This window comes from Loxodonta africana, chromosome 15 (genome assembly GCF_030014295.1).
Source record: "Loxodonta africana isolate mLoxAfr1 chromosome 15, mLoxAfr1.hap2, whole genome shotgun sequence".
NCBI classification, from domain to species: Eukaryota; Metazoa; Chordata; class Mammalia; order Proboscidea; family Elephantidae; genus Loxodonta; species Loxodonta africana.
Window position 1 is genome coordinate 51,709,684 of NC_087356.1, and position 24,372 is coordinate 51,734,055.

A 24,372-nucleotide genomic window follows, 5' to 3' on the forward strand; every position below is an offset into this window, starting at 1 on the left:
GTTACTGATTGCTTATTTTGTTCAGTTGCTTACTGCTTGTTAATGCCTCAAGGCATGATGGAGGAGCGGCCACCTATGGTTGCCTTCTCCTCCAAAAGCCACATCTGGAAAGAGATGCTGCGCCTTGTATTAATTTTTTTTTCCTTTTTTTTTTTCTTCACTTTTTATAAACGTCTCTGACATGTAAATAACCCAAGGAAATAAAAAGATAGGAGCTGATTACACAATTACCAGTAAACTCTATCATCTTTTAGAAGACCAACACACAGCTAATGCCATATACAGCATGCAGTAATGTCTGAGAAAGGACCCTGCTGAGAAATAAAATGGCTAGAATTCTAACAAAAAAAATATATGCATATATATACTGTATAATATATGTCATCAAAAGAAGCATAGCCAACAAACTCAGGATACAGTGTGGATCACTCTTTCCATTTCTAAACAGTATGTAGATAGCATAGTATTGTCTGCATTAAATGCCAGAGTAAGGAGAAATCTCTAGAGCTGGTGGAGATGTTGGTTAAATCATATATATTTTTTGGTGGATATGCCCAATTCCCCTGGGGCTTTAATGCCCGGTGTTGTGGTCCACCAGTTGTAAACCTAGGTAAGAAGTATACTAATCATGTTTAATGCTTAACACACGTACTTCTCTTCACCCTTCTTTTGTGTATTTTTTAGTTTTGTCTTGTTTTTGCACTAAGTTCTAGACTCATATCAGAAAATATAATTAATAAAATTAATAATGAATCAGAATCCCTTAATATCCATGATATCCATGTAGTAAAATGAAAAAAAAAAAAAGTTTAACAATATCTTTTATAACGGTTGTTTATGAGTTTGTTGTTGCTGTCAGGCTGTCTTGTTTTATTTCCTTTTCTTTGTGTTTTTAATTTCGCATTTCATAACACATACAATGGTGGCACAGTCCACGAAAGGGCCTCCTGTGGCACATTTGGGCCTGCACATATAATCTGTTAATCTCTTCTGATTGGCTGAATTTGGGATGGTAGGCTCCAGAATTTTCCATGGTGGGGGCACTTGAGACGGCAGAGTGGCGGAGCCCTTGCCCACCCTGGCAGCAAAGAGGTCACAGAATGCAGCTTGCGGGTGTGCCCAAAGCTGGGAGTGCATTCTTCTCGTGTGGGGAAAGAAAGGAAACTCACTGGTGCCTAAATATCTGCAAGGTAATTTTCAATTTCCTTTTTGACTTTGTTTCCCAAAGTATTCTTTGTTCCCCTCCCTCAAATTTGTTTCCCATTAGGCTTTGTTTCTCTGAATCTCATTTGATCACATCTTATTTAAAACCGGAGATGCTGTTGTTGCTGTCGGTGTTGCCGGTGTTGTTGTGTTGGCGGTTGCAGTGGCGGCAGCTTTTCCCCAGTGGGGGGAGTGACACTCACATCAAAATTTTAGGAGTAAGTGCAAGACCAGAAGAGGTAACAGCCAGACGCAGCCAGCCCTCCGCGACGTGCCATTGTTTACCTCGCTGACTGCTCCTGGGCCTGCGGAGAGAACACACCTGTCTTGAGTCGCCTGGCTGAGAATGGAAGAGAACCCCATCCCATCTCCTGATCTGCTGTCATCAGACCTTGACTCTGCTGAGGCAGCCCTCTAACTAGCAGCATCTGGAGGTCCAGCTGCACACATCTGGTGCTGCAGTGGAAATAAGCTCCCCTAGCTGTGGTCACATGAACACGCTCTATAGAATGGGCAGCCTTCCCTGGCAACAGGAGAATATGTGGCTCAGGTTAAAGTGTCCTGGTGGTCACTACTCCTTTGCTGTTTCATAACATACTAAGGCCACGGGTCAGAGTCAAGTTTAAGAAGGCAGCATATCAATGAATATCTTGCATAAAGCTTCAATGAAATAACACCCCTGAATTGCTTGCACCATCATCCAACCAGTTGGGAGCACTGACTGCCCTGAGTATTGACACATCCTCCAACTGCCCAGCCTGTTGCTCGCGAAAGGAACTGTTAGACACAACAATCTGTGTCTTCCTGCTGCTGCTGCTTCTGCCATATAAGTCCCAGAGTCCGCTCTGTCAATCACTATATCTTAGGGAAGGGTGCTGGGCTTCCACCTGGAACAGCTGGCCTCTTCCTCATCTGGACGAGGTAATAGCAGACCTAGCTGGAGTCATCACAGGACTGAGAGGCCAAAAACAGCCTACATGGAGTGGAGACGGGTCGGGTAAATGAGCAGGTGACCCTCTGCTGTGCAAGCGTAAGAAACTGAAGATTTATGTGGGTATTGGGATGTAGAATCTGCCATGGTGTATGTCAGTGGGTGGAAGTTGATCACCTATTTCTCTAGCAGGCACACACCAACTTGGCCTGCAGACAGATACTCTGAGACGGAGCCAAATACAGGAGGCAAGAGAACTATAAGGCCATAAAATCCCGTAGAAAGCTTTCCTATTGTTCTGAAACATAAGCTTTATGATCACCTCACTCCCTGTGGCCAAGAGGCCCCAAAACAAATGGAGCTATGATTCATGAGCACTACACACAAGTTTGGATGCTCAGATAAATAAAGTACCTAATGAACCAGGGCATCTTCTCAGATTGGACCTGCCCTGGCATGCACTGTTGCACTGAATTTAATGGAGCTATTTTTTTTTATTTAAAGTTAGGCACATATTAAGTCCATGTCCTTATAGGGGGCAGGTGAAGAAACAAAGCCAGAACCGGCTTGCCTGGCTTTGGAGCTCAGCATTGAAGACATGTCTAGCTAAAGCAGGTGAGAATCAATCAGGCTTCTTGATTCCATCAAGTCCTGGAGCTCCTGTCTCTAGGATTTTATTTCTTAGCCCTGGGGGACAAATCTCTGATTCTGGAAAACCAAACCAAACCAAATCAAATCCATTGCCATAGAGTTGATTCTGACTCATAGCGATCTGATTCTGGGAAAGTTGCTAAATAGACAAGAGTTTGAAATGCAACAGGTCATCCAACCTCATGTTTCTCTGGTGACTGGTTTGCAATATCCCTAAGGATTGGTTGTACAAGTCCCCATGATGAGAAGCACTAGAGACACCTAGTCTGGTTTCTGCCCTGTAGGGAGCTGAACTGATACCCAAACCCAGAGCTGTCAATGGGAAACACAAAGCTTCAGACAGCTGCCACAGAGCACCCTCCTTCTCCCAGTCCATAGTGAGACACAGGTGACAAGGAGGATCCCTGAAAAGCTCCTGGAAGGCATACATTCAGTTTCAGAGATACTTGTCATTTAGGATGGATCACTAATTGCTGTGTCTTCTCCAATCTAACTCGATGGCAACAGGTTTTATGTTTCTATGTAAATCACCACCATGGGCTCTCTACTTATGTCCAGTCACTTTGCTATTTACACAGCATTCTTTGGAATCACAGGACAAAAGCCACTCTGATGCCTCAAGGATCATATCCTTTACCTTCTGGGCCATTCCTTCCCACTAAGATGCTTCCCAACGCCTGTGGCTGGGGCCACTAGGATTTACGGGCTATTTCTGAGTCCATGGGAACCAGCAGGCCTCTGTGGGGTCCCTGTTTAATCTAGTGGTTGTGGTCCACCTTCCCATCAGACACAGGAGATTCCAATGTGCCTGCACATCTGGTCCCCTGTGCTCCTGGCAGGACATGCACCTATTAGCACATCGCATGGCTCTCTCATTCTCTTTTCTGTTTTTCTCTCTGAACACTCACATACACAGCTTTGAAACCCATTTCTCCATTCAATCCCAGCATCCCCTCTGCTCCTGCCCCATGACAAAGAAGACCCTGTGGTGAAAGACAAGAGGACACATGGCCTTTCCTAGTATTTAGAGGTCCTCTCCTCCTCCCCATGCCCCCTCCTCTCAGGGCTGGCCAGCCAGTGGGGTCTCTAGGGAGGACAATGCCACAAGCCAGGTGAACTGCCCAGCAGGGGACCGGAATGGCCAGCGTGTAGAGGTTTAAAAATCTTTTTTCACACCAGGGGCTGCGCAGCACAGCAACGGCCATGAGCGGGGCGTGCCCTGCTGCATGTGTTCAATGGCCCGTGCCTCAGCTGGGGGTTCCCTCTGGACATCATGTTCCCTCTCAAGGCCAGGCCCTCCAGCTCCTTTGTGGCTCTGCCCCGCACTGTATAATACCACAGAGAGCCTGCAGGGAGGGTCCTGACCTGGCCTGTCAGAAAACTTCCTACAGAAGGCAAGAAAAGGCCACCCACCGAGTGCCTGCCCACCAGAGCCTCCTCTTTCTTGTGCTGTTATCCTGGGAAAGCTCCGCCACCACTTGTCCAGCTCCAGGAGTGGATGCTGCTCACTGTGAAAGGCCATATCCAGCTGCCTTCCTCACACTCCTCCATCATCTACCTCCCCCTGACTGCACCCTTCTCCTCAGCACACCCAGGGCGTCTGGCCTAGAGGGAGCTATGAGAAGGAGGACCACACAGGTCTTCACACATTCTCTGAGGGAAGGGAGTTCAGGGGAGCTCCCCTTTCTATTTCCACAAAAGTTTCCAAATTGGTCCTTGAACCTTCAATTTATTCTTATGCTAATTTCAGGGTGATGTTTCTAAAATTCAAAGTTAAATCGAATCCTCCAGCTCATATAAAAACTCAACTTCCTGGTGGAACACTCCATGTATGTCATAATCTGCTTGCTGCCTGACCCTTTAGCTTCTCCTCTTGCCACTTGCAGTTTCTCCTTGTCCCCCGATCTCATGCAACACACCCACATATGCACACGCATATGCACACGGTGCATATTCACAATACGAACACACGTATACACATACACATGTGTACACACACGCACGCACTTGTTCACACATGCGTACACATGCACACTCACACATGCATACACACAGACACACACTCACGCATGCACTCTCTACCCATGTTCTTGGTCCTTCCCTGCCCCTCTCCTTGAACCACTCTTCACCCAAGTCACTTCACTCCTTGTTCTAGTCTGTGCTCAGCATCTGCACCTTCTCTCTCGGCAGCTTTCCTTTACCCTCTCGGGTTGGCTCTCACAGCACCACACCCACCCATTATAATATGCCCCACCCTGTATTACAATTTTCTTTCTGCTAAAGTATGCATTTTCTCCTCTCTGCTGTGAGCTTTTTAAGGGCAGGTCTGTGTCTAAATGGGTCCATGGCAGGTGTTCAATAAACGATTGTTGAAGGAAAGAAGGAAGGAGTCAGAACATTGTGACTCAGGCTGACATGTCCATATTTCCTGTCTCTCTGTGTTTGTTTTTTTTTTTTCTCGCTCTCATAATAATACTGGGAGAAAAAGGAAAGGTCAAACTAAACCAAATCAAACCAAAAATCTCTTTTCCCACCCTGCCTTCTGCTTTTTCTTTCTCTCCAAACACCTTTCTCCTCATTTTCTTTTTCCAATAAAATTCACTGAAAATCTCTGTGGTTGAGGAAAATACAACTACTGCAACTGGGGTTTCAAATACAGTGCTTGCAATTGAAAAGGTAACACAGCCCCTTAATGATCCTCATCGGCCAGATGTGGCTTATTAGCCCCTTAATATGTGGACACTTAACTTCAGAGAGCTTAAGTGATTCTTCAAAGGTCCCCTGACTTCTGACTTGGAGCCTCCTCTTTGAGTTTCCAGAGAATGACAGAAGACAGAGGGTGGCAGGGGGCTTGATCCACCTGAACACTGTCTGATGGAGGGAAAAGGACATGCAGCTAGCCTGCCCAACATTGCTGTCTTGCCCTTGCCAGCACCTGGAGGAGGCTGTAAGGTGAGCGCCTTTATTCTGGCAGGTGCGATTCCAGTTATCCTGTAAGCAGGGCCCTGGAACACCCTGTGCTGGCCAGAGTGACAGCTGAGACATCTGCCTGGGCACAGGCCCCAGGGACAAGCCTCCGTGCTTTTGTCAGCCACTCCCCCTCCCGCATCCAATGCCTTCATCACCTCTCATTAGGCAACTGCAGAGGCCACAGAGACTAATTAGCAGGACAGTCAGGGTCCCAGAAAACTGTGATGAGTGTCAATTACACATTGGAAACATCTGGTAGAAATGAAAGCCTCAAATAAGATGTTTTATTTGTAGCAAAGTGACTCAACCAAGAACCTCCCCCTCCCTCCCACCATGTCCTATCCAGCGCCAAGCTGGACAGAGAGAAAGAGGGACTGGGGTAAGCAAAGGGCAACATGCACGGCCAAGGTCTCAGAGATCACTGCATTAGAGCATCTGAGTGCAAGAACAGAGCAGGTCTGCGCTGAGGAGACCAGGGATGGAGCTATTCTGGGTACCGACAGGTGCTCATTAGTACAGCCAGCAAGGTAAATTAGACTTCTGCAGGTGGAAACTACGCAGGGAAGAAGGGTGTGTCCTTGGGGATGGGGTAATCTAAATTGACACAGAGATGGCACAAGGTCAGAGTTCCCACTGGGCTGCTTCCTGGAGTTAGCTTAGAGAAGGAGGGGCTTCCTGGGGTTAGCTTAGAGAAGAAGGGGCTTCCTGGGGTTAACTTAGAGAAGAAGAAGGGGCTTCCTGTGATTAGTTTAGAAAGGAAGAAAGGGCTTCCTGGGGTTAGCTTGGAGAAGAAGGGGCTTCCTGGGGTTAGCTTGGAGAAGAAGAAGGGGCTTCCTGGAGTTGGCCTGAAGAAGAAGAGGCTTCCTGGGATTAGCTTGGAGGAGAAGAAGGGGCTTCCTGGAGTTAGTCTGAAGAAGAAGAGGCTTCCTGGGATTAGCTTAGAGAAGAAGGGGCTTCCTGGGGGTAGCTTAGAGAAGAAGGGGCTTCCTGGGGTAGCTTAGAGAAGAAGGTGCTTCCTGGGGGCAGCTTAGAGAAGAAGGGGATTTGCAGGAAGGAGAAAAGATCGTGCATACCCGGTCCCCACCAAGGCAGCAGGACCTGAGCAGAAATATACCAACCTTTCCAAGGGGGCAGGGCTGTAGTTTTCACTTCTAAAAGAAATGAAAAACAAGCCACTGTTAAGGTAGACAGCAATGGAGTGATGCACTTTGTCCTCAGATGGTTTTCTGAGGTGATAGTGCTCCTGGCCAGGGCCTTTCTCATCCCTCCTGTGCTTGCCCTGTTCTTCCCCAACCACACCTGCCCTTCAATGTGTAGTCATTTTGGTTTGCTGAGCAGCCAGTGCCACAAGAGACATGTTGGGGACTGGGGAGGGAATACGAATGATGTTTCAGGTGGACTGGGGCCTGAGCAGAGGCAACTCATTCACCTTGCTGAGTAAGGGAGTCAGAGGTACACCCTTGAAGCCTGAGGCCCTCCAGCCTTTACTTTTTCGTAGAACAATTTTCTTCCTTTAGTCACCAGATTGTTCCCTAAAAGCATGAGAGCTTTAAGCATTAGGTTGTCTGATAAAACAGAGTATGCTACAGAAGTTTGAATTTAGGTGCTCACGCTATGTTTCAAACAAACATGGCTGACATTTAGCTACATGTTTTAAAAATGCTGCTCAGGAGTCCAGGTCTTAGATACCTAACTTCTCTTGATATTCAGACGGTGCCAAGCTAGCCATGTGTGGCATTATCTCTCGGAAGCAACCTCAGGCCACAAGACCCACATCTGTGCCACCAGAGTTGCTCTTGCTGTGTCCTTCCCCTCCGTGGAAAGGCCGGAACATGAGCCCTTCTCCACTGACTAGACCAGGGAAGACCTGTTCCCTTCACCAGCTTCAAGCCAGCAGAGTAAATCCACCTTTGCTGCTGAGAGCATGCGTCCTGTCTGACCTGCAGTGTGGTGATCTATATATAACCCTTTACTTCCTTCTTTAGCCAGGAGTCGCACAGACAGGATAGAAAATGGCAGCAAAGTTGTTTGCATTCAGGTGATACATTGGGAGTCCACGCTGTCCTTTTATATATAAGGTCCTTATACAGAGAAGAAGACGAAAAAAAAAAAAAACCTACATGTAACTCAACCTAAACTCAGCCAAAACATTTGCCTAAAATCAGATGAATGGATTCAATTCTCAAATGAATTTTTAAAAGCACCTGAGATATGATGTCCCTCTTGATTTGAGGACATTAGCAGCCCTGAGAAGTCATCCTGGAAAAAAAATGCTTTAAGGGGTGATCCATGATGAAACCTATTCTGATTCAGAGAAGATCTGATGCAAAGCCAGGGTGGTAGAGAAAGCTAGTGGTGATGGCACCATGTTGTCTGCACATTGAGCGTTTAGCAAGGACAGTCACTTGGAGTGCATGCTTTGGCCTAGAAACCAGTCCAGAAGCTAAGGAGTGGTTTGTTTCATAAACCTCCTTATCCAGGTACCACTGCTAAAATCAATCCATCTTCTGGACACCAAAGGCAATACTTGTAGCCAATTCCCTAGGCAAGCACAGGACTGGGGTCTGATTCTGGTGGGCAGAGGAGGAAAGGTTTAAGGGGTGCTTTCATGTCAGGATATACAAACCTTCTGGGAGGAGGAAGCAACTTTTTTGTTTTTATGTGTTCTGTTATTTAGACCCATGTGCCACAGGAATGTTAACTGGGTTTACCAGGCCTAATTAACCATCTCTAATACTCTGTATGGAAGGATGATGGATCACCTGCCGCCCTTATTTCCTCCTGATATACAGAGCTTAGTCTCCTGTTCTTTAATAAATTGGTTTGATGGTCACTGTGAGGTTCATAGGCAATAATCTCTCGATCTTCCCCGGCCCACTGATAGCATCAAATACAACTCAATGCCTCAGAGATAAAAGACAGAGCTGGTGAGAACAAGCAGCCGCAGAGCTGCTGAGTTTGCGGTGCAGGCCCTGGCACACTTGCCACTGCAGAAGTTCCGGGAGGGGCAGTGGTGCAGGCCTGAGTCCTTATTTATCATGGTGGGAGTCCTGCACCGCCACATGGGAGAGGTTGTCACCCTCTCTGTTGTGCTTGCAAAAGGGGAACAGAGAAATACTTCAAGGGTGGCAGAAAATGCCAGGGAGGAATAAATTTCTCTTATCAGTATTCTTCTAGTTCATACAGATATTGGTAGCAAAATAACTTTGAACTGCCCTTAAAACCAAGTGGTCCCTACCAGTGAAAATTCTGCATTCATATATCTGACTTATATGAGCATAACTTGGGGGTATTCCCTGAGGATATAGGTAGTTCTCTATTCCATTCCCTGGTAGCACAAACAGTTAAGCACTGAGCTACTAACCAAAAAGTTGGAGATTTGAACCCATCCAGAGGGGGCTTGGAAGAAAGGTCTGGTGACCTATCTTTGAAAAAATCAGCCATTGAAAACCCTACAGAACACAGTTTGACATACATGGGGTCGCCATGAGTTGGAATTCACTCAATGACAACTGTATTTTTTGGTTCTATTCCATTCTTTTTGATTGTATCCCATTCAAACTAGCAAAAAAAAAAAAAAAAAAAAAGCAAAGGAGGAGGAAAAATAAAATAAAACACCACAGCTGAGTGAGGTAAATGCCTCCAAGTGTAAGGTCTATTTTCCCTAAAACATTCCAAGTTGTACAAAGGAGTCCAGCAGCTACAGTGAAAAAAAAAAAAAATTTTTTTTTTTTTTGAAGGCTACACTAATCCAAGTCTCTGAAGGTTCCAGGTGTCTAAAACCTACAACTGCCCAGCCTGACCCACTCACACTGCTCCCAGTGGGAAGGTTTGCAGGGTGAGGGTTGGGCGTGTCCAGAAACTCGGAGCAGAAAGTTGACATAGAAACCATGCACCCAAAGTCCTGACTTCCAAGCAGAGGGGAGTGAGAAAGCAGGAGAAGGGACTGGCCAGCCCAGCCCAGCTTTTTCTCACCAGGGTTGAGCCTGCTAATAGTCTCCTGCCCTAGTCCCATGCTCTGAGGCCACGCAAATTGATTTTTCTTCCTTTTTGGCTGTTTTTATTCTTGTTTGCTTTGATGTGGGATTATGTTTCTCACATCATCAGAGTTTTAAAAGCTCCCGTTTGTTCTGAGAATGAAGAAATAAGGGCAGGATTAGCCAAGTAACTTCTGAAAGTGCACCCTATAGCATCATCTGCCCCAGCTTCTGTCTCTTACACTCTCTTCTATCGTTTGTGTTAGTTACTTCCTAATGCTCTCTATTTTAGTTCCGTGAATATGCCTAGCACAGGGGTTCAGTAAACATAAGTTGAATCATAAGTCGAATCTGAATGCTTCCATTGACTTCACTTTTTTTTCTTTCCATTGCTGTGCTGCATTTTCCTATTCATTGCTCATCACCATGGTACTATATATCTCCAAGGTGAATAATGCAGCCCTGACTCTTTTCATGATAAAAGTATTTCCTCATCTGTCAAACAGCTTCCCGTACAATTCATTTCCTTCCATTTCCTCTCCCACGTTCCACATCTCATGCCATCCTCCGATGAGTGTACGCACAGTCAGAGCGTTAGGGAGGGCAGGATGGGTGCTAGGTGCGGTGGGATGGGGAGGGTTAAGGGTGGGGGGAAGGTGGTGAAGCCATCACCCCTCACTGTCTTCACTGCTGCCTTTCCGCTGCACTCTTGCTCTCATGGGCACTGTCCTCATGACAGCAAACGTTGCTCGTGCAGCACACGTTTTCTTCTAGCACTCTGCCCCGGCTCGTTTAGGCTGAATACTTAGTCATGGTCTTCAGGAATCACTCCTGCTAGGCTAGTGGACCTTGAGAAAATCTGGAAGGGCTGTGCAAAGAGAGGCAAGATCTGTAGGAGTCAGACATGGGGAAGGGCTTAAAGTGGAAAAGGATGAAAGGGGGCTGAGGAATGAGATAAGGAACCCTATAATGTTATACTGAGGGAAGTCTATCTTTCAGCTTGATCTGGACATTGGACTCTAGTGATTCAAATGCACCTAACAGTTTCAAAGTCTTTTAGATATGTGTTCTCAGTGAAAGTCTAACAACTCTGTAATATAGATAAAGCAAGAATTATCCATTACATTTTGCAGAGGAAGGAACTGAGTCTAAATAAGGTTGAGGGACTTGCATGGGCACAGAACTACTAAGGGACAGGATCTAAACCAGAACTCTGTGGCATCCCACTTTCCGTCATTGCTTATGGACGGCCATGCAGGCTGTACCCTCTCTCCTTCCCTCCCTGGGAGAACCTGGCTGTGAACCAGTTGATACATTTTATGGAATATTGGAACAGTCACGTACATGAGTTTTGCTGAGGGACCATCAATAGGACTCTTGTAATAAAAACTTCTCATTGTGATGGAGCTGTTTTCCTATAGGTTCATACTCATTCTTTCAACCTTTCACCTTCACACCGAGCCTGGAGATTTTGGGGACGCTTTCTTTCCCTTTCTCACCCCAACCCTCCGGGGGAAGTGTGGGCAAGGGATAAGCAGAGAGAAGTCATCTCCCCTGGAGTCTCACCAGTTCCAGTTCCACTGCCATCCCCCAAGCAGCTTTACAGCTAAAAGCCTCAGGTGATACACAGCAGGGGGTAGGGGCTAGGGAAGAGGGGATAGGGATTCTGAGACAGAGGGAGGGGAGAGAAAACATAAAGCAAGGGGATACTGACCTTGGAACAAAGCTGAGCTTGTAGGCTCATTTAGTTCTAAATCAGGTGAGGGACATACGGGAGAGAAAAATGAAAACAAACATGTACATTATATACAGCACCTATATATTTGTCATATATAGTTTGTATACTGCCTTCACAAACATTTCAGGAGGAATGGATAAATAAAAGAAGATACAAAAACCGAAGGTGAGAGACAAGGTAAGCATGAGAAACAGTGAAGTACCTTCTGTTTCCATTCTTGGATACAGTGGTTGGGCAGTGAGAGAGCTGGCCACTCTGCAAGTTTTCTAGTGCAGATGGATTTACTCTTAGTTTGCGTTGGGCTGGGGTATGCATTTGGGAACAAATGACCAACACCTTTTTTCCAGCTGAAATTTCTCTACCATGCACTCAGCTTCTGTTTCACCTTGGGAGAGCATGTTCAAGAACCTTCTGATCCCATGGCACCAGGGAAAGGGCAAGGTTCCCAGAACCACTGTGACCCAGGATTCCCAGGATTATGGGAGCAGACCTCTTGAAGTCCCCTGTAATCTCTGCAATCTTAGGGGATAGGTGCTCAAAATCCCTATTGGTTCATGATAGGAAGGACCCTACTCCCTGCCCCCATTTTACATGAGTACCCCCAATGGTATTGGCCATGACATCAGTCTCCCAGCACTAACTGTTCTTCCACTGCTACGTCCACGGTCAAGTGGAGAAAGGGTGCAGTTTGTGGACAAGCTGGTGGCAAAATGATTATAATCTAGCTGGCCTCTACAGGAGAATGAACTTCATCACTAAATTCATGTGTTCTCATCAATAAACGGTGCTTATCATCCTGATCAAGTGGGCTCGATGGCTCTGAGCTGAGGAGTTTTCTAATAATCGAAAATGATGTGGAAAATTCCCTGACTGATACACACTTATAAAAAGACCTCATCAATGGTGAGCCTCAGTGATGAGTGGAGGGGCCTCAATAGTGTCTAGATTAGCCTGGGCTACAGCAGAAGGGCTGGGAACACCCATTCTGCACACTGGAGTGGTTTCACTAATCCCAAGGACCTCTGACACCAACGCAGCATTTCTGTGAGATGCTCCTCAGGAATGGTCTCTCAATGACATGTGAAAACATAGTTCCTGAGGTGAATGCATTTGGGAAATATTGCAAACTCTACCTCCCTCTTGAGATTTGGCAGGGTGAAAGGGTGAAGGCTCCAAGAATTTCTGTATTAAACACAATTCCCACACATACCTTTTTTATCTTTGGCCCAATCTTTCCTAAACTTATTAGAAGATATACTCTCACTGGACTCCTGAAAACAGGACAGGTAGGGATGTCCCACATGAGGGCCTCACATGAACGCCAGCAGGCCAGTGGGGTGGGGGGAAAGGAGGTTTTAACTGCCAGACAGGGCCTGATGAAAAGAGCAGATTTATGACACATGCCTCACTGCTTTCCTTGTCACAAATACCAGCTATTTCGCTCCTAAAAGAAAAACAAAAAAAACCTTTGCTGCTTCTCCCTATTCTCATCTTGAGATGGCTTAAGGGAAAGAGGCCAGGCAATTAGACAGCAGTGATAAAGCCAATTGCAAAAGCCCTTCATGCAACCAAATCAGAAGAAAGACGAGGTCACAGGAGGAGGACGGATATTTACAGGAACGAGGGCTGCTGCCGGTGGAGGGCAGACTTGGGAAGGGTGGGAAGTCAGCCACAGAGAGCCATAGCTGTGAGAGCCCAGGAAGGAAGGGGCCCTCCTGACTAATCAGAGCCTTCTATACATGCAGACAGACACCTGGCAAAAAAGCGAAAAAAGTCTGACAAATGCAAGGGGCAATTATGACTTTCGCTGTGTGGGAGATGTCAGGCAGATCAATCTCTTTCATCAGAGCGCTGCCCGCTCTGAGTAGCGTCTCTGGGATCAGGGGTCGCCTTCACCTTCCCGGCCTCTAGCTACAGCCGGGTTTCACATTATGTGCTGGGCACAGGCTGCAGGTGTGCCTGGAAGCAGGGACTGAAGGATGGAGCGGCCCAGGCTGATTACCCAGAGCAAGCTGAAGGCACTGTGCTGTCTGCGGAAGGCATGTGGCAGGGGGTGGGGACACTGGGAAACTATGGGATTATTGAGGCTTGCTTAGAATAAAAGGAATTTATATTCTTGCCAGTCATCTACTAAATTCCTCACCCCCCGCCCCCCTCCTTCACCATCACATATAAGAATGCTTGCTTCACATAGATCCCTAGGGGAGTTGATTTGAAAAATCCTGAGATTACTGATCTTGGTGGAGTATGGAGGCACTTGCCCAAAAGGTGATAATAAATGAATTGTGTGGCCTATGGGAGGATCTGCTTCTACCCAGGATGAGGACAAGCACCAGATCCCCAGAGGCCTTGCCTGATGACACAGCTCTGCAGGGTGACTTCCATGGAGCTGCTCCACTCACAGGAGTGCGGGCATCCTGGGGTCTAGAAGGCGGTTCTCGTTCCCTGCTTCAGCTACCAATAGAGCAGCAAGATGGGTGATGAGGGCGCAGCATTTGCCTTGCTCACATTAGTCCCTCAGTATATGTTTGGTTAATGAACTGATGTGTGAACAGATGGGTGGATCTGCCAGGATGGCAGGTTGGGTGGACATGTATCTTAATCTAGCCAGACCACACCCTTTGACATAAAGAGAACTCGGCAAAACCCACTGCTCTATTATTCTCCTTCTGAAGTTAATATTATTCAAGATCCCAAAGCCCATGATTCACTTTTATAAATACAATTTAGTTTTTCTTATGTCTCAATGGCTGGAAAAGAGAACATTTTACACTGATCCAGTAAACAAAGTATTGAAATAGAAAATGTTCCTCTCTGGTCTCTTCACCATTATTCCCAGTTATAATCCCCATAGTCAGTTTAGGGGCTATCACTGAAGAAAAAAAAAAAAAAAGGAAATGTGATCCCAAAGTTCTTTGTCCTGTTTCAAGGTTTTCCCCATAAAATGAAACACATGCATGAGCATTCAGTGTCCTTGTCCTTCCCACTTCCAGTGTCTGCTCCCTCTCCTCTCACTCTTCTCACGCACCCCCCTGCCTAACTAACTCTTACTCTCCAATACTTCCAGCACCCCCATGTGCCCCCTCCCTCTTTACGCCCCTCCCCTCTCACTGCCCAGCTCGGGGCTCAGTCTCACCAAATAGTGTGATGCTGGCATTAGTGTAGCCCAGCTTATTGGAGGCCACACAAGTGTAGTTCCCGTAGTCATGTTCAGAGACATTGTAGAAGATGAGTTTTGAGAGGAATGGTCTGTTTTCCACTTTGACCCCCTTCTTTCCTTCAACCAGTCTGAGGCAAACAAGAGGGAGACAAAAAGAAGAAAAGAAAAGGACTTGGTTATATTCCCCTCAGAGGAACAGGATAGACTCTGGAAGTAATGATCTTCACATTGCCTGCTTTCTGACATCCTTATGACCACGGTATTCTCCTCAGCTACACAGTAAGTTCACACACAATGACACACGTAATTGTGCTTTTGTTTTATGTGTGTGCATACAGACTCATCCAGTCAGGATGTGTTACCTCCCCGTACAGACATTTCAGTTCTCTGAAGGCAGGTACAGCTCCTTTCCCTTGCTTTGTCAGCTGTGACATCCATAACTAACATTACTCACAAAGTAGGTGCTCCAAAGTGTGGGCTTATTGGATGTTGAGGATGATGATAATGAAGATGAAGATGGTGATGGCAACTAGGACAAAAAAAGCTCAAACTTCAAAGAGAAGAACCACCGGAGGGGATTGAAAGAACAATTTTCTTCAAGCACCTGGGTAACACTATTTCCCCTAAGATCTTGAGGCGCATTCTACAGACAAAGCCTTACTTTTGGCCATGAATAGGCAAAAAGAATCAGGGATCAATCATTTTGACATCAGGGAGACCTGAAGGGCTTGGGAAAGGTGATCTTCTTGGAAGATCATAGCCGAATAGCCTGGAGGGGTTATAGGTTCCTAAAAGTGTGACTCTATATATAGAGTCAGGACAGTCTCCCTGAGCCCAGTATGGAAGCCCAATATGTTACAAGGGCCCGATATTGGTGATAGGATTCACTGAAGAAATGCCACAGATAATTAGTGGGGTGAAAAAGCTACGTATACTTATTTGAAGCATGGCTTCCACTTCCGGGCATATGGACAGGGGAAGAGGAAATCTGCCTTAAGAGCTGGTAGAGAAACAGCCTCCACCTTTGGAGGCTGTTAGCAGCAATTCCCACTACAGGTATGTCTACATGGAAATTACGAGGCCAGCTTTTTTCTTCCTGAAAGCTCTGGTGCATCCTATTTCAGAGAACAGCCTTTAAAGACAACTTTTACTTCCCCTAAAACAATGTGTTCTTGCTCAGAGCTGATTCTATGCTATAGGAAAGATTAATACTTTTGGGGGAAAACCCTTCTAAATGAAGGATATCAGGCATGTGGTCACAAACCTGAGTTGCACGCATAGGACTTGACTGGAGCAGGAACGCAGACAGTAAATGATGTCAAGCTGGATGCAGACTGGAACATATATTTGATAGGATATATGTCTACAGGAGTGAAACATAGGGAACTCCTGTCTGTCCACGGGGTCGCAGGAAGCTTTAGACATAGACGGCAGTTGCTTTGTCAGGATCTGAAGGTTTCATCTCTGTGGCAGGGCAGTAGGACTACAAATGATTCTCCCTACCCTGATAGCTTGTGGTAACCTTGATCAGCAGAGAGAGCCAGGTTCTGGATTAACTTGGCTTCTCACAGGACACCTATGTCTCCAGGGATGTCACAGGATTGGTTGGAGGGACTTGACTTACTTTCTATTATGTAAGAGCCTCCCTCTCTCACAAGCCAGAGGCAGTGAACTGGCTACGTCCACCGATGTCATACAATGCTGAGCACTATCCGAAAGCAATGACACCTGGTTGTGCTGCCAGACGCCACTTTTCTATGCCCAGCTTGTTATGTAGAGATGAATCCTGTAGGGAGTGCTATCTGAAGAAGGCACGATATCTCTCCCACCAGGAAGCTTTGTGAACTAGTCAAGCACGCTGATCCCATTTGCCATCTTGACACTGTCCATGGGTTGGGGAGGAAGTCTTCACATCAGAACCAAACTGTGAATTAGATTTAGGCTCTGTGGTAGGGAAAGGCACTTACCCGAAGCAGGTTCCAGCTTGACAGCTCTGAAATATCTCTAGCTAAATTTTTAAAAAAGCAGCACAGGGTGGCCAGCAGCACTTCGCAGCACTTTGCAGCTCCTGGGATGGCTCACTCTCTTTCTCGGTGCACTCACACATTTCCCTGGCCCCACACTCCTACCAGCTGCAGCTCCTAATGACCCTGGAGACTCTTCAATGGCTGATGGCCCTGCGGCTGAGTGGCCCTTGTAAGTACGGGATTTCATTTTCTTCTCCCCTTGATGGATAACACACGCAGTGGCATGTGGTTGAGTAAATAAACTAGAGTGTAGCTAAAAGACTTCTACCCTAAATTTTTAGATAACTGTCCAGTCCCACCAGACAAGCTCCTTTGGTTTGCCTCTGAAGTCTGTTCATGTCATGTGAGCTGGCCTAGAGCTATCTCCCCCGGGGCAGACACAGCTGCCCTTTGACACCCATCTGGCAGAGGCTGCCTGGCAGTGACAAGGACCTCAGAGGCAGAGATGTGCTTGTTAAGCTGGGTGCCAGGAGAAAAGACAACTCCATTCGCAGGGAGAAGACTAGGAATAGATAAGTAAAGGAGCGGCAAATGAAATGGAAAGCCGACCAAAATCAGCTGGAGGGAGAGAGAAGGAGCCACCCTCAAAGGGAAGCCGAAAGAGCAGGGATAAAGTGCCTCTGTCAGGGGCCTCTGTAGACCCTCAGTGGTGATGCTGTCTCACCTTCTCCTGACAGGTAGTGTTGCCCCTCGTACAGCCACCAGGCCAATTTCTATCCCATTGATTCTAACTCAGGGCGACGTCACGTGTGTCAGAATAGAGCTGCACTCCATAGGGTTTTCAGTGGCTGATTTTTCAGAAGTAGATCACGAGGCCCTTCTTCCAAGGCACCACCGGTTGGACTCAAGCCTCCAGTCTCTCAGTTACAGTTAGTAGCTTAACCTTTTGTGCTACCCAGAGGTTACCCTACAGCCACAGTGCTATATGAAAAAGGAGAGCCCGTCCTTCCTTGTCCTTACCACCGGCCATCTTGGCCTGTGGCATGTTCTACTTGCCTCAGCACATTTTAAGATCTTACTTTTCCTTGCATTTTGCTGGTATATTTCCCCCATAAAGAATCAAAACAAGATGTAGATGATTAACATGGACACGTAAAGGTCTAGGAGCTGACCCTGCAGTTCTCTCTGTCGATACGTAATTATCTTCCTTCACACCTTAGTTTTCCTCTTGGTACAATGTTATGTGCCATCAATTCTGACTCATAGTGACCCTATATGACAGAGTAGAATTGCCCCATAAGATTTCCTAAGCTGTAATCTTTATGGGAACAGATTGCGCTGGTCTTTCTCCCTCTGATCGGCCCGTGGGTTTGAACCACCAACCTTTTGGTTAGCAGCTGAGTGCTTAATTATTGTGCCACTGGGGGAGGGCAGCTGAAGCAGGCTTTCTCAGTACTATAACCATGCTTACTTATTGGAAATGTACCTCTCCTTTTGGCTTGATTCTGACTGGTTAGAAGAAGAGGGAAAGCTGCCTATATTTCTTCTTACCTCTTTGTGAGTTTGTTTTTCCTTCTTCTGGTTCACTTCCTTCATCTGTAAAACGGGCTAGATGAATATGGCACACCTCACTGAGAAGGTGCCAGAGTTTATCTTCAAAAATTAAAAAGCACTGCTTCTCATTTGGAAGGACTAAGCGACGAGGCAGCTTGTTGCTAAACAAACTTCAAAGATTGATTCCAAGCAGAGGAGCTTTTGGTGTCTGGCAGGTGGTATGAGGACAGAAAACCAAGGCACGCTGATGATACTCCGAACAGCACAGACAACGGCTTGGCCACTCTGGCCCAGAATCTCTCTCACTGTGCTTCTTGGATTTGCCGTTTTTGTTGTTTTTCTTTCTCAGCTTTCCAGGCTCTCTATTTCCTTTTTCCTTTTCTACCCCACATACACCTCAGGACTTTTTTGCAGCCTTCCATCACACCCATATTTTTATGAAAATGTTCTGAACACAGACAGCCCTTGCACATTCATTTGGCACCCATGCACCTTAAAATAGCTCTTTGATAACAGTAATTGCCATGTTGTCTGGCTGTAGGAAGCTCTGAGGCCCTGTCTGACATGCCATTCTATAACTCCTCGCAATGATAATCTGTCCTGGTGATGGCTGCAACAATGGGCAGGAAAGGAGGAGTGAAAGAACACCCTGGGCACAGAGGAGGGCTAAATCAGGTCAGGACTCTTATCCACTGCTACTGAAGTTGGCTGGGTCAGAGCTGGAGACCTGACAGCTTCAGCCAACTTCTTAGCCACTCCCAGGCCTGGAGAGCACTGCTTAATGCAAGTTTCAGAATATGTTAGAAATAGCTCCAGGCCTAACATGTTATATTCTTGGCCTACAAAGCATTCACCGGCCTTGCAATACTCCCAGTGGCTGTTCCTTTGAGATCTTTCATTCCTTACAGAACAACAACAACCAAAATGTATTTCAGGCTTGTTGGTTGGTCAATGATGATTCCACATGACAATATTAAACATAGCTGAAATATTAAGAACTTGTTTGTTCATGTGCACCCCCTCAACACACACCCTTCTTTTAAATAGGAAGAATTCAGAAGAAGATTTTCCAGGAACTCATGTGTACCCTCTGGAATTGGGAGCTGGCAAAGCTTTCTGCTCCTGCTGGAGGAGAGAGGGAGTCTTTACCTTTTATCGTCCTTGTACCACTGGAATTCTGCTGAGGGGACCGCTGAGGCTTCACACTGCAGTGTCCCTTTCTGTCCCACAGGGACACCTGTACCCTTAGCTTCTGAAATGTACGGTGGATCTGCAGAGAGAAGGCATCCAACATCATTTACAAACACATTTAAGAATGAAGAGCCAGCCTCACTCACTGATTCTGTTCTTCACTCCCTGCCCGGCCTCTGTTTACTTGCACTGTGAAGTCATGATACAAATGTACTGGAGAATGAAACTGTCTTCAGTACTGTTAAATGTACCTGCGTTGCTTTCAAAGCAGAAGCTTGGTCCTTCTAGCATGCATTGCTTCTGTTCCTCTCCGTGCAAAGGTGGCATGACCAGGTGTTCTGGCATATTTCCTGTTTAAACTTTTTAACTTGCATAGGATGATGCCAACCCATCAACTACACACCACGGGGTTGACAGGTGAAGCCTTTACTGTCTGCGCACCAGGTTCTTGCCAGAGCATACAACCTCAAACTATTCAATGCCCATCAAAAAGTCAGGTGCAAGAAATACAAATCAGGGAGAATTGCCTGAAGGATATACAGATCAGTCATTTTTCCAGGTAGTCTAAAATGGGTCTCCTAATTAAGCCAGACCAAACTAGACTTATGTACTTGGTCTGCATTCATGTGAAGTCTTTACCAAACTACCTGTGACATTCCAACAGTTTGCACTGGGAGACCTTAGGGGGGGAATAAAAAAAAGCGTAATAAACTTGCTAATCTATTTATTGCAGGAATACTGTACAAGATATTGTTGGCTGTATTTCGAAGTACTCTATTTGTGGAGATCCGGAAGAGAAAGTTCTCTTTTCTCTCAAGACAGTAACTTGGTTTTATCTCTTGGACATAAATCTTAAAGCAGATGATACTTCTCTTCTTCACTTTAACAACTCAAAGCCAAATTCTGGACCTGCAGCTGGCAATCTTGTGGTATGCATTTTGTGTGCAGATTTATCACTGGCTTTTTTTTTTTTTATTATTTTATTTTCCTATATACACCTTTCTTTTGCTTCCATTTCCTTATGTTTTAGGTTAATCTTTATGAACTGTAAGTCATCTTAAGTCTTGCGTTTGTTTTGCTTTGTTTTTATTTTAATGGGTAACCCATTGCTCTTGAGTCGATTCTAACTCATTTTGACCTACAGGACAGAGTAGAGCTGTCCCATAGGGTTTCCAAGGCTGTAATCTTTACAGAAACAAACTGCCACATCTTCCTTTCACAGAGCAGCTGATGGGTTCAAACTGCTGACTTTTGGTAGGCAGCCAAACGCTTAACCACTGCAGCACCAGGGCTCCTTATTTTTAATGGATAGGGTATAAAAAAAATGGTAGCATTGTAACACCTGTTTAAATTTTCTGTGATTGTGCTTTTTCCTTGCTTAGGTTCTTCATATTAACTAGGCTCCAGTTTTTTTTTTTTTTTTTTAGTTTTTTTCAGAAACTGACATATTGAAGTATAACGGGAAATAATTAAAGAACAAGTATGGATATATACACAGTGGACTTTCCTTACTTCCTCCCACCCACGTTTAAAAGGGGAAAGGCTTCTTATTTGCAAGGTTAGCAATTGGGCACTATTTTGTAGTAAGAATCCACGAAATGGGCACAGCAGAGAAAAACTAATCTAGAATGTCATAGAGAACAAAGTCAATATATATAACGAGGAACTGAGAGTAGAAAGGCTGAGACAGAGGAAAGGTGAGCAGGCTGGATATCAAGAGGGAATTGGGATGGCTGATGAAGGGGAATGAGAGGTTAAGAACAGTGGCCTCCAAAGTTTTTGGATTCTGTACCTCTATTAGTAAGAAAAGGAGCCCTGGTTGCACAATGGTTAAGCACTCGGCTGCTAATTGAAGGTTGGAGGTTTAAACCCACCCAGAGGCTCCACAGAAGAAGAGATCTAATGACCTCCTCCTATAAATATTACAGCCTAGGAGACCCTATGAGGCAGTTTTACTCTGTCATATAGGGTCTTTACGGGCTGGAATTGATTCAGTGGCACACAACAAAAAAAATTAGCAAGAACAAATTTCGAGATATACCCCCAACATACAAATGCTTACCTATTCATATTTAAATTATACATATGCCATGTACATCACCATATATGATTGTTAAAGGATAAGATAAAATTAATATGCTGTAGTAGAAGTTCTACTATTTCCTTTTTCCCTCCCAGCACATGGTTTCTGTGCCCTTTATGGCGATGACTGGTCTAGAGTGGGAGAGATTTGGGGACAGCTGCACAATGTGAACGCATTATGGGAGAATTTGGGATTCGAAGGTAAGTTTATACAAATGATGCATTGGATACCATTTCATGAACTTCCAGTAATGTAAGTCAAATTTGGGATTATATTAAACTACTTTCAGCTATGTGTGTATATATATATATATATTTTAATGTTATGCCTTGACACCTGAGGCATCAAAATCCAACCTTGGAATTGTTGCTCTTGGAAGCAGAGCATGGGACATTTGCCACCCTGAGCCAGCAGTGGGCTCCGCAGAGTCACTCTCCCATTGCTACCACAGCATGATGGCAACCTCAGGCACACGCAGGATAGTGGGGCACTTACAGTTCACCGTGACCTTTACTCTCCGTACCACAGGTGCAGACACGTCATTGGAGGCGCTGCACTCGTAGTCTCCCGACTGCTCCCGAGTGATGCCCTGGATTTCCAAATATTCATCCTCACTCACAAAGCCAACCGCTGCAGGAGAAGTAAAGAGGTGTGGTGAGATGGGAGCAAAACAGCAAAGGTATAAACTTAGAAAATAAGGTACAAAATGCTTTCTTCTGCAGAGAATGGTGCCATTTCAAAGTTCAGACTGATGGGAATGATGTCAGCTCTCCCCCTCCACCTCTTCTTGCCCCTTCCACCATCAGCTTTTCCTCTGTCCCCCAAAGGCCCAGGTGAGATGTTTGTGTTGCTACTGGAAGATAAGCACAGTGTCTAGAGAATTACCGGGCTTCGATAAGTGATTAATAATGTTGGCATTTACACTGGTCGGATCTTGCCAAGCAGTCCAGGTCTGGGATCTGAGTACTGCACCTGAGGTGAATGTTAACTCTTTCTGGTCTCAAGATATCATCTAGATTAAGCCTTGAAGTAGACTGGATGACGGCATCCCTAAAGTACCATACACACATATGCACACACACTCGTATACACACAGACCACAAGAGGCAGTGCAACTGCAAATACAGTAAAATGCAAATTTATGCTTTTAGATTTAAATAATCAATTAGGCCGAGATTTAAATCAATTAGATTTAAAAAATCGATTTGCTAAATGTCAGTATGCTAGAACTCTTGGGTACAAGATCCTGAAGACAAACCAGCAAGGAAGACTTCGCACTTGATGCCTAACCACAAGCATGGCAGAATGCAGACAAGACATTTAAGGCAAGAAGACATGGCTTCAAATCTTACCGTGTCACTTAATCATCCAGAGACTCCATTTCTTTAATGAAATTTTATGAATAATAACGACCGTGTACCTACTGGACTTCATACTTGATGTCTGGCCACGAGCATGCAATTATGGGAAGACCATGACATTTAAGCTGAGATAACAACATTCAAAACTTCTCTCACACAGGAACCCTGAGCCTTAGCTTCCTTCCTAAAGACAATGACAAAAATAATTGTCTGCTTACTACTAGGAATATTCTGACTCATCAGTGAAGGGAGGATAATTAGGATGGCCATACATTTTATTATGTAAACTAGGATACTTTTAAGAGTAAAAGGGGGTGCTATTAATAATTATTCTGGACAGCAGTCATAAGTTGAGACCGTCTGGGGTAATTGAGGATATTTCCCTAGGCGGAGTATATGTCACAGGGTAGTTTAAGAGAAACAAATGAAAACATACAGACAAAAGATCACTTTGAAAACTTACATGGGCCCCCCTCATGCTTTAGTTTTTAATCTTGCAGTCTGCCTGGACGCAGTTTCAGGTAGAGTGGAGCCACCTTCACATGAGCGGCCCCAGAATCTTTGCTGGATCAAAGCTTTATGGGCAAAGGAGGGAAAGAGTATTTTCGTCCAGGTCATAGCAACTCTCCATGTCACCAGAGTATGAAAATGTTAACTGCTTGAAAATAACTTAAAACAATAAGCATACATGTGGAATTGTGGAATATAAGCTATGATTTTATTGGTTCCATGATGGTGGTAAGCTCACCATTTCAGTCAAGATAACAATAGTAACAATATCAGTAACAATGAAAAACCAAACAACGAAACACCAAACATGAAAAGATCTGCCACTATCTTGTCCACCTCTGTCCCCATCCTTTGGTCATGATATGTGTGCCACCATTCAGTAACAAGCCAAACCTGGCATTTCCTCATGAATCTCCGTGCCATTTGGGACCTATAATACGTATGTTCAGAAACTCTCTTGCCTCTATTACTTACAGAAGAGCAAAACAACAGCCCATATCCTTGTAAGCAAGGAGGCAGGAGTCACTAAGTCACAAGAATAACTAGGAACACACTAATAAGTGGAAACAGAACCAAAAAGTCCAGGATATAGAGAGGACAATCAGTATTAACCCACAGAGACTCAGAGTTTCAATCAGTAAGAAACTTCTAATTCTCTCAGTAGACTTCATTATTATTGTTTTCTAAGCACCTTCTTTATGGAAAAAAAAAAAAAAAAGCCTTGATTATCAAAAGAGTGGGGGAAACAGTAAAGGAGAAGAGGTTTAAATAAACTGACGCATTTGTGGTTCCTTTTATGTTGTTGTTTATTTGCTACCAAACTCAAGCCTACATTTGTCAGCTCTTTCCCTGCTAGAATGCTATAATTACTGTGCAGAGCATCTCAGAGACCAGTGTTACACTTAATATTTTCATTAATTTTAAATGGTAGTCCTTGGTACATATGTGTGGCAATTGGTGTCATATTTTAATTAGGCTTGCCCTACACCATCTGAAATTAATAATAGCTCAAATTACCAGTGTAATTTATAAATTAACAGTGCTGCATTAGGAAATAAATTAGCTCTGGACAGCTG

The 24,372-nt window shown here is 45.1% G+C and overlaps 1 protein-coding gene across 4 annotated transcripts in view; it reads right to left on the bottom strand.

Moving 5' to 3' along the window:
• Positions 1-1,407: 1,407 nt before the first annotated feature.
• NTM (neurotrimin) overlaps positions 1,408-24,372 on the bottom strand; it is a 546,323-nt gene continuing 523,358 nt past the window's right edge. The window contains exons 4-9 of one of the 4 annotated variants that reach the window (XM_023557045.2): positions 21,921-22,055; positions 19,301-19,421; positions 14,607-14,758; positions 11,447-11,482; positions 6,874-6,906; positions 1,408-1,508 (exon numbers count right to left, since the gene is read on the bottom strand). In XM_023557045.2, coding sequence (XP_023412813.1) covers positions 1,408-1,508; positions 6,874-6,906; positions 11,447-11,482; positions 14,607-14,758; positions 19,301-19,421; positions 21,921-22,055 — 578 coding nt within the window. The remainder of the gene's footprint in view (positions 1,509-6,873; positions 6,907-11,446; positions 11,483-14,606; positions 14,759-19,300; positions 19,422-21,920; positions 22,056-24,372) is intronic. The other 3 variants (XM_064268849.1, XM_023557046.2, XM_064268850.1) reach the window with 3 other exon arrangements.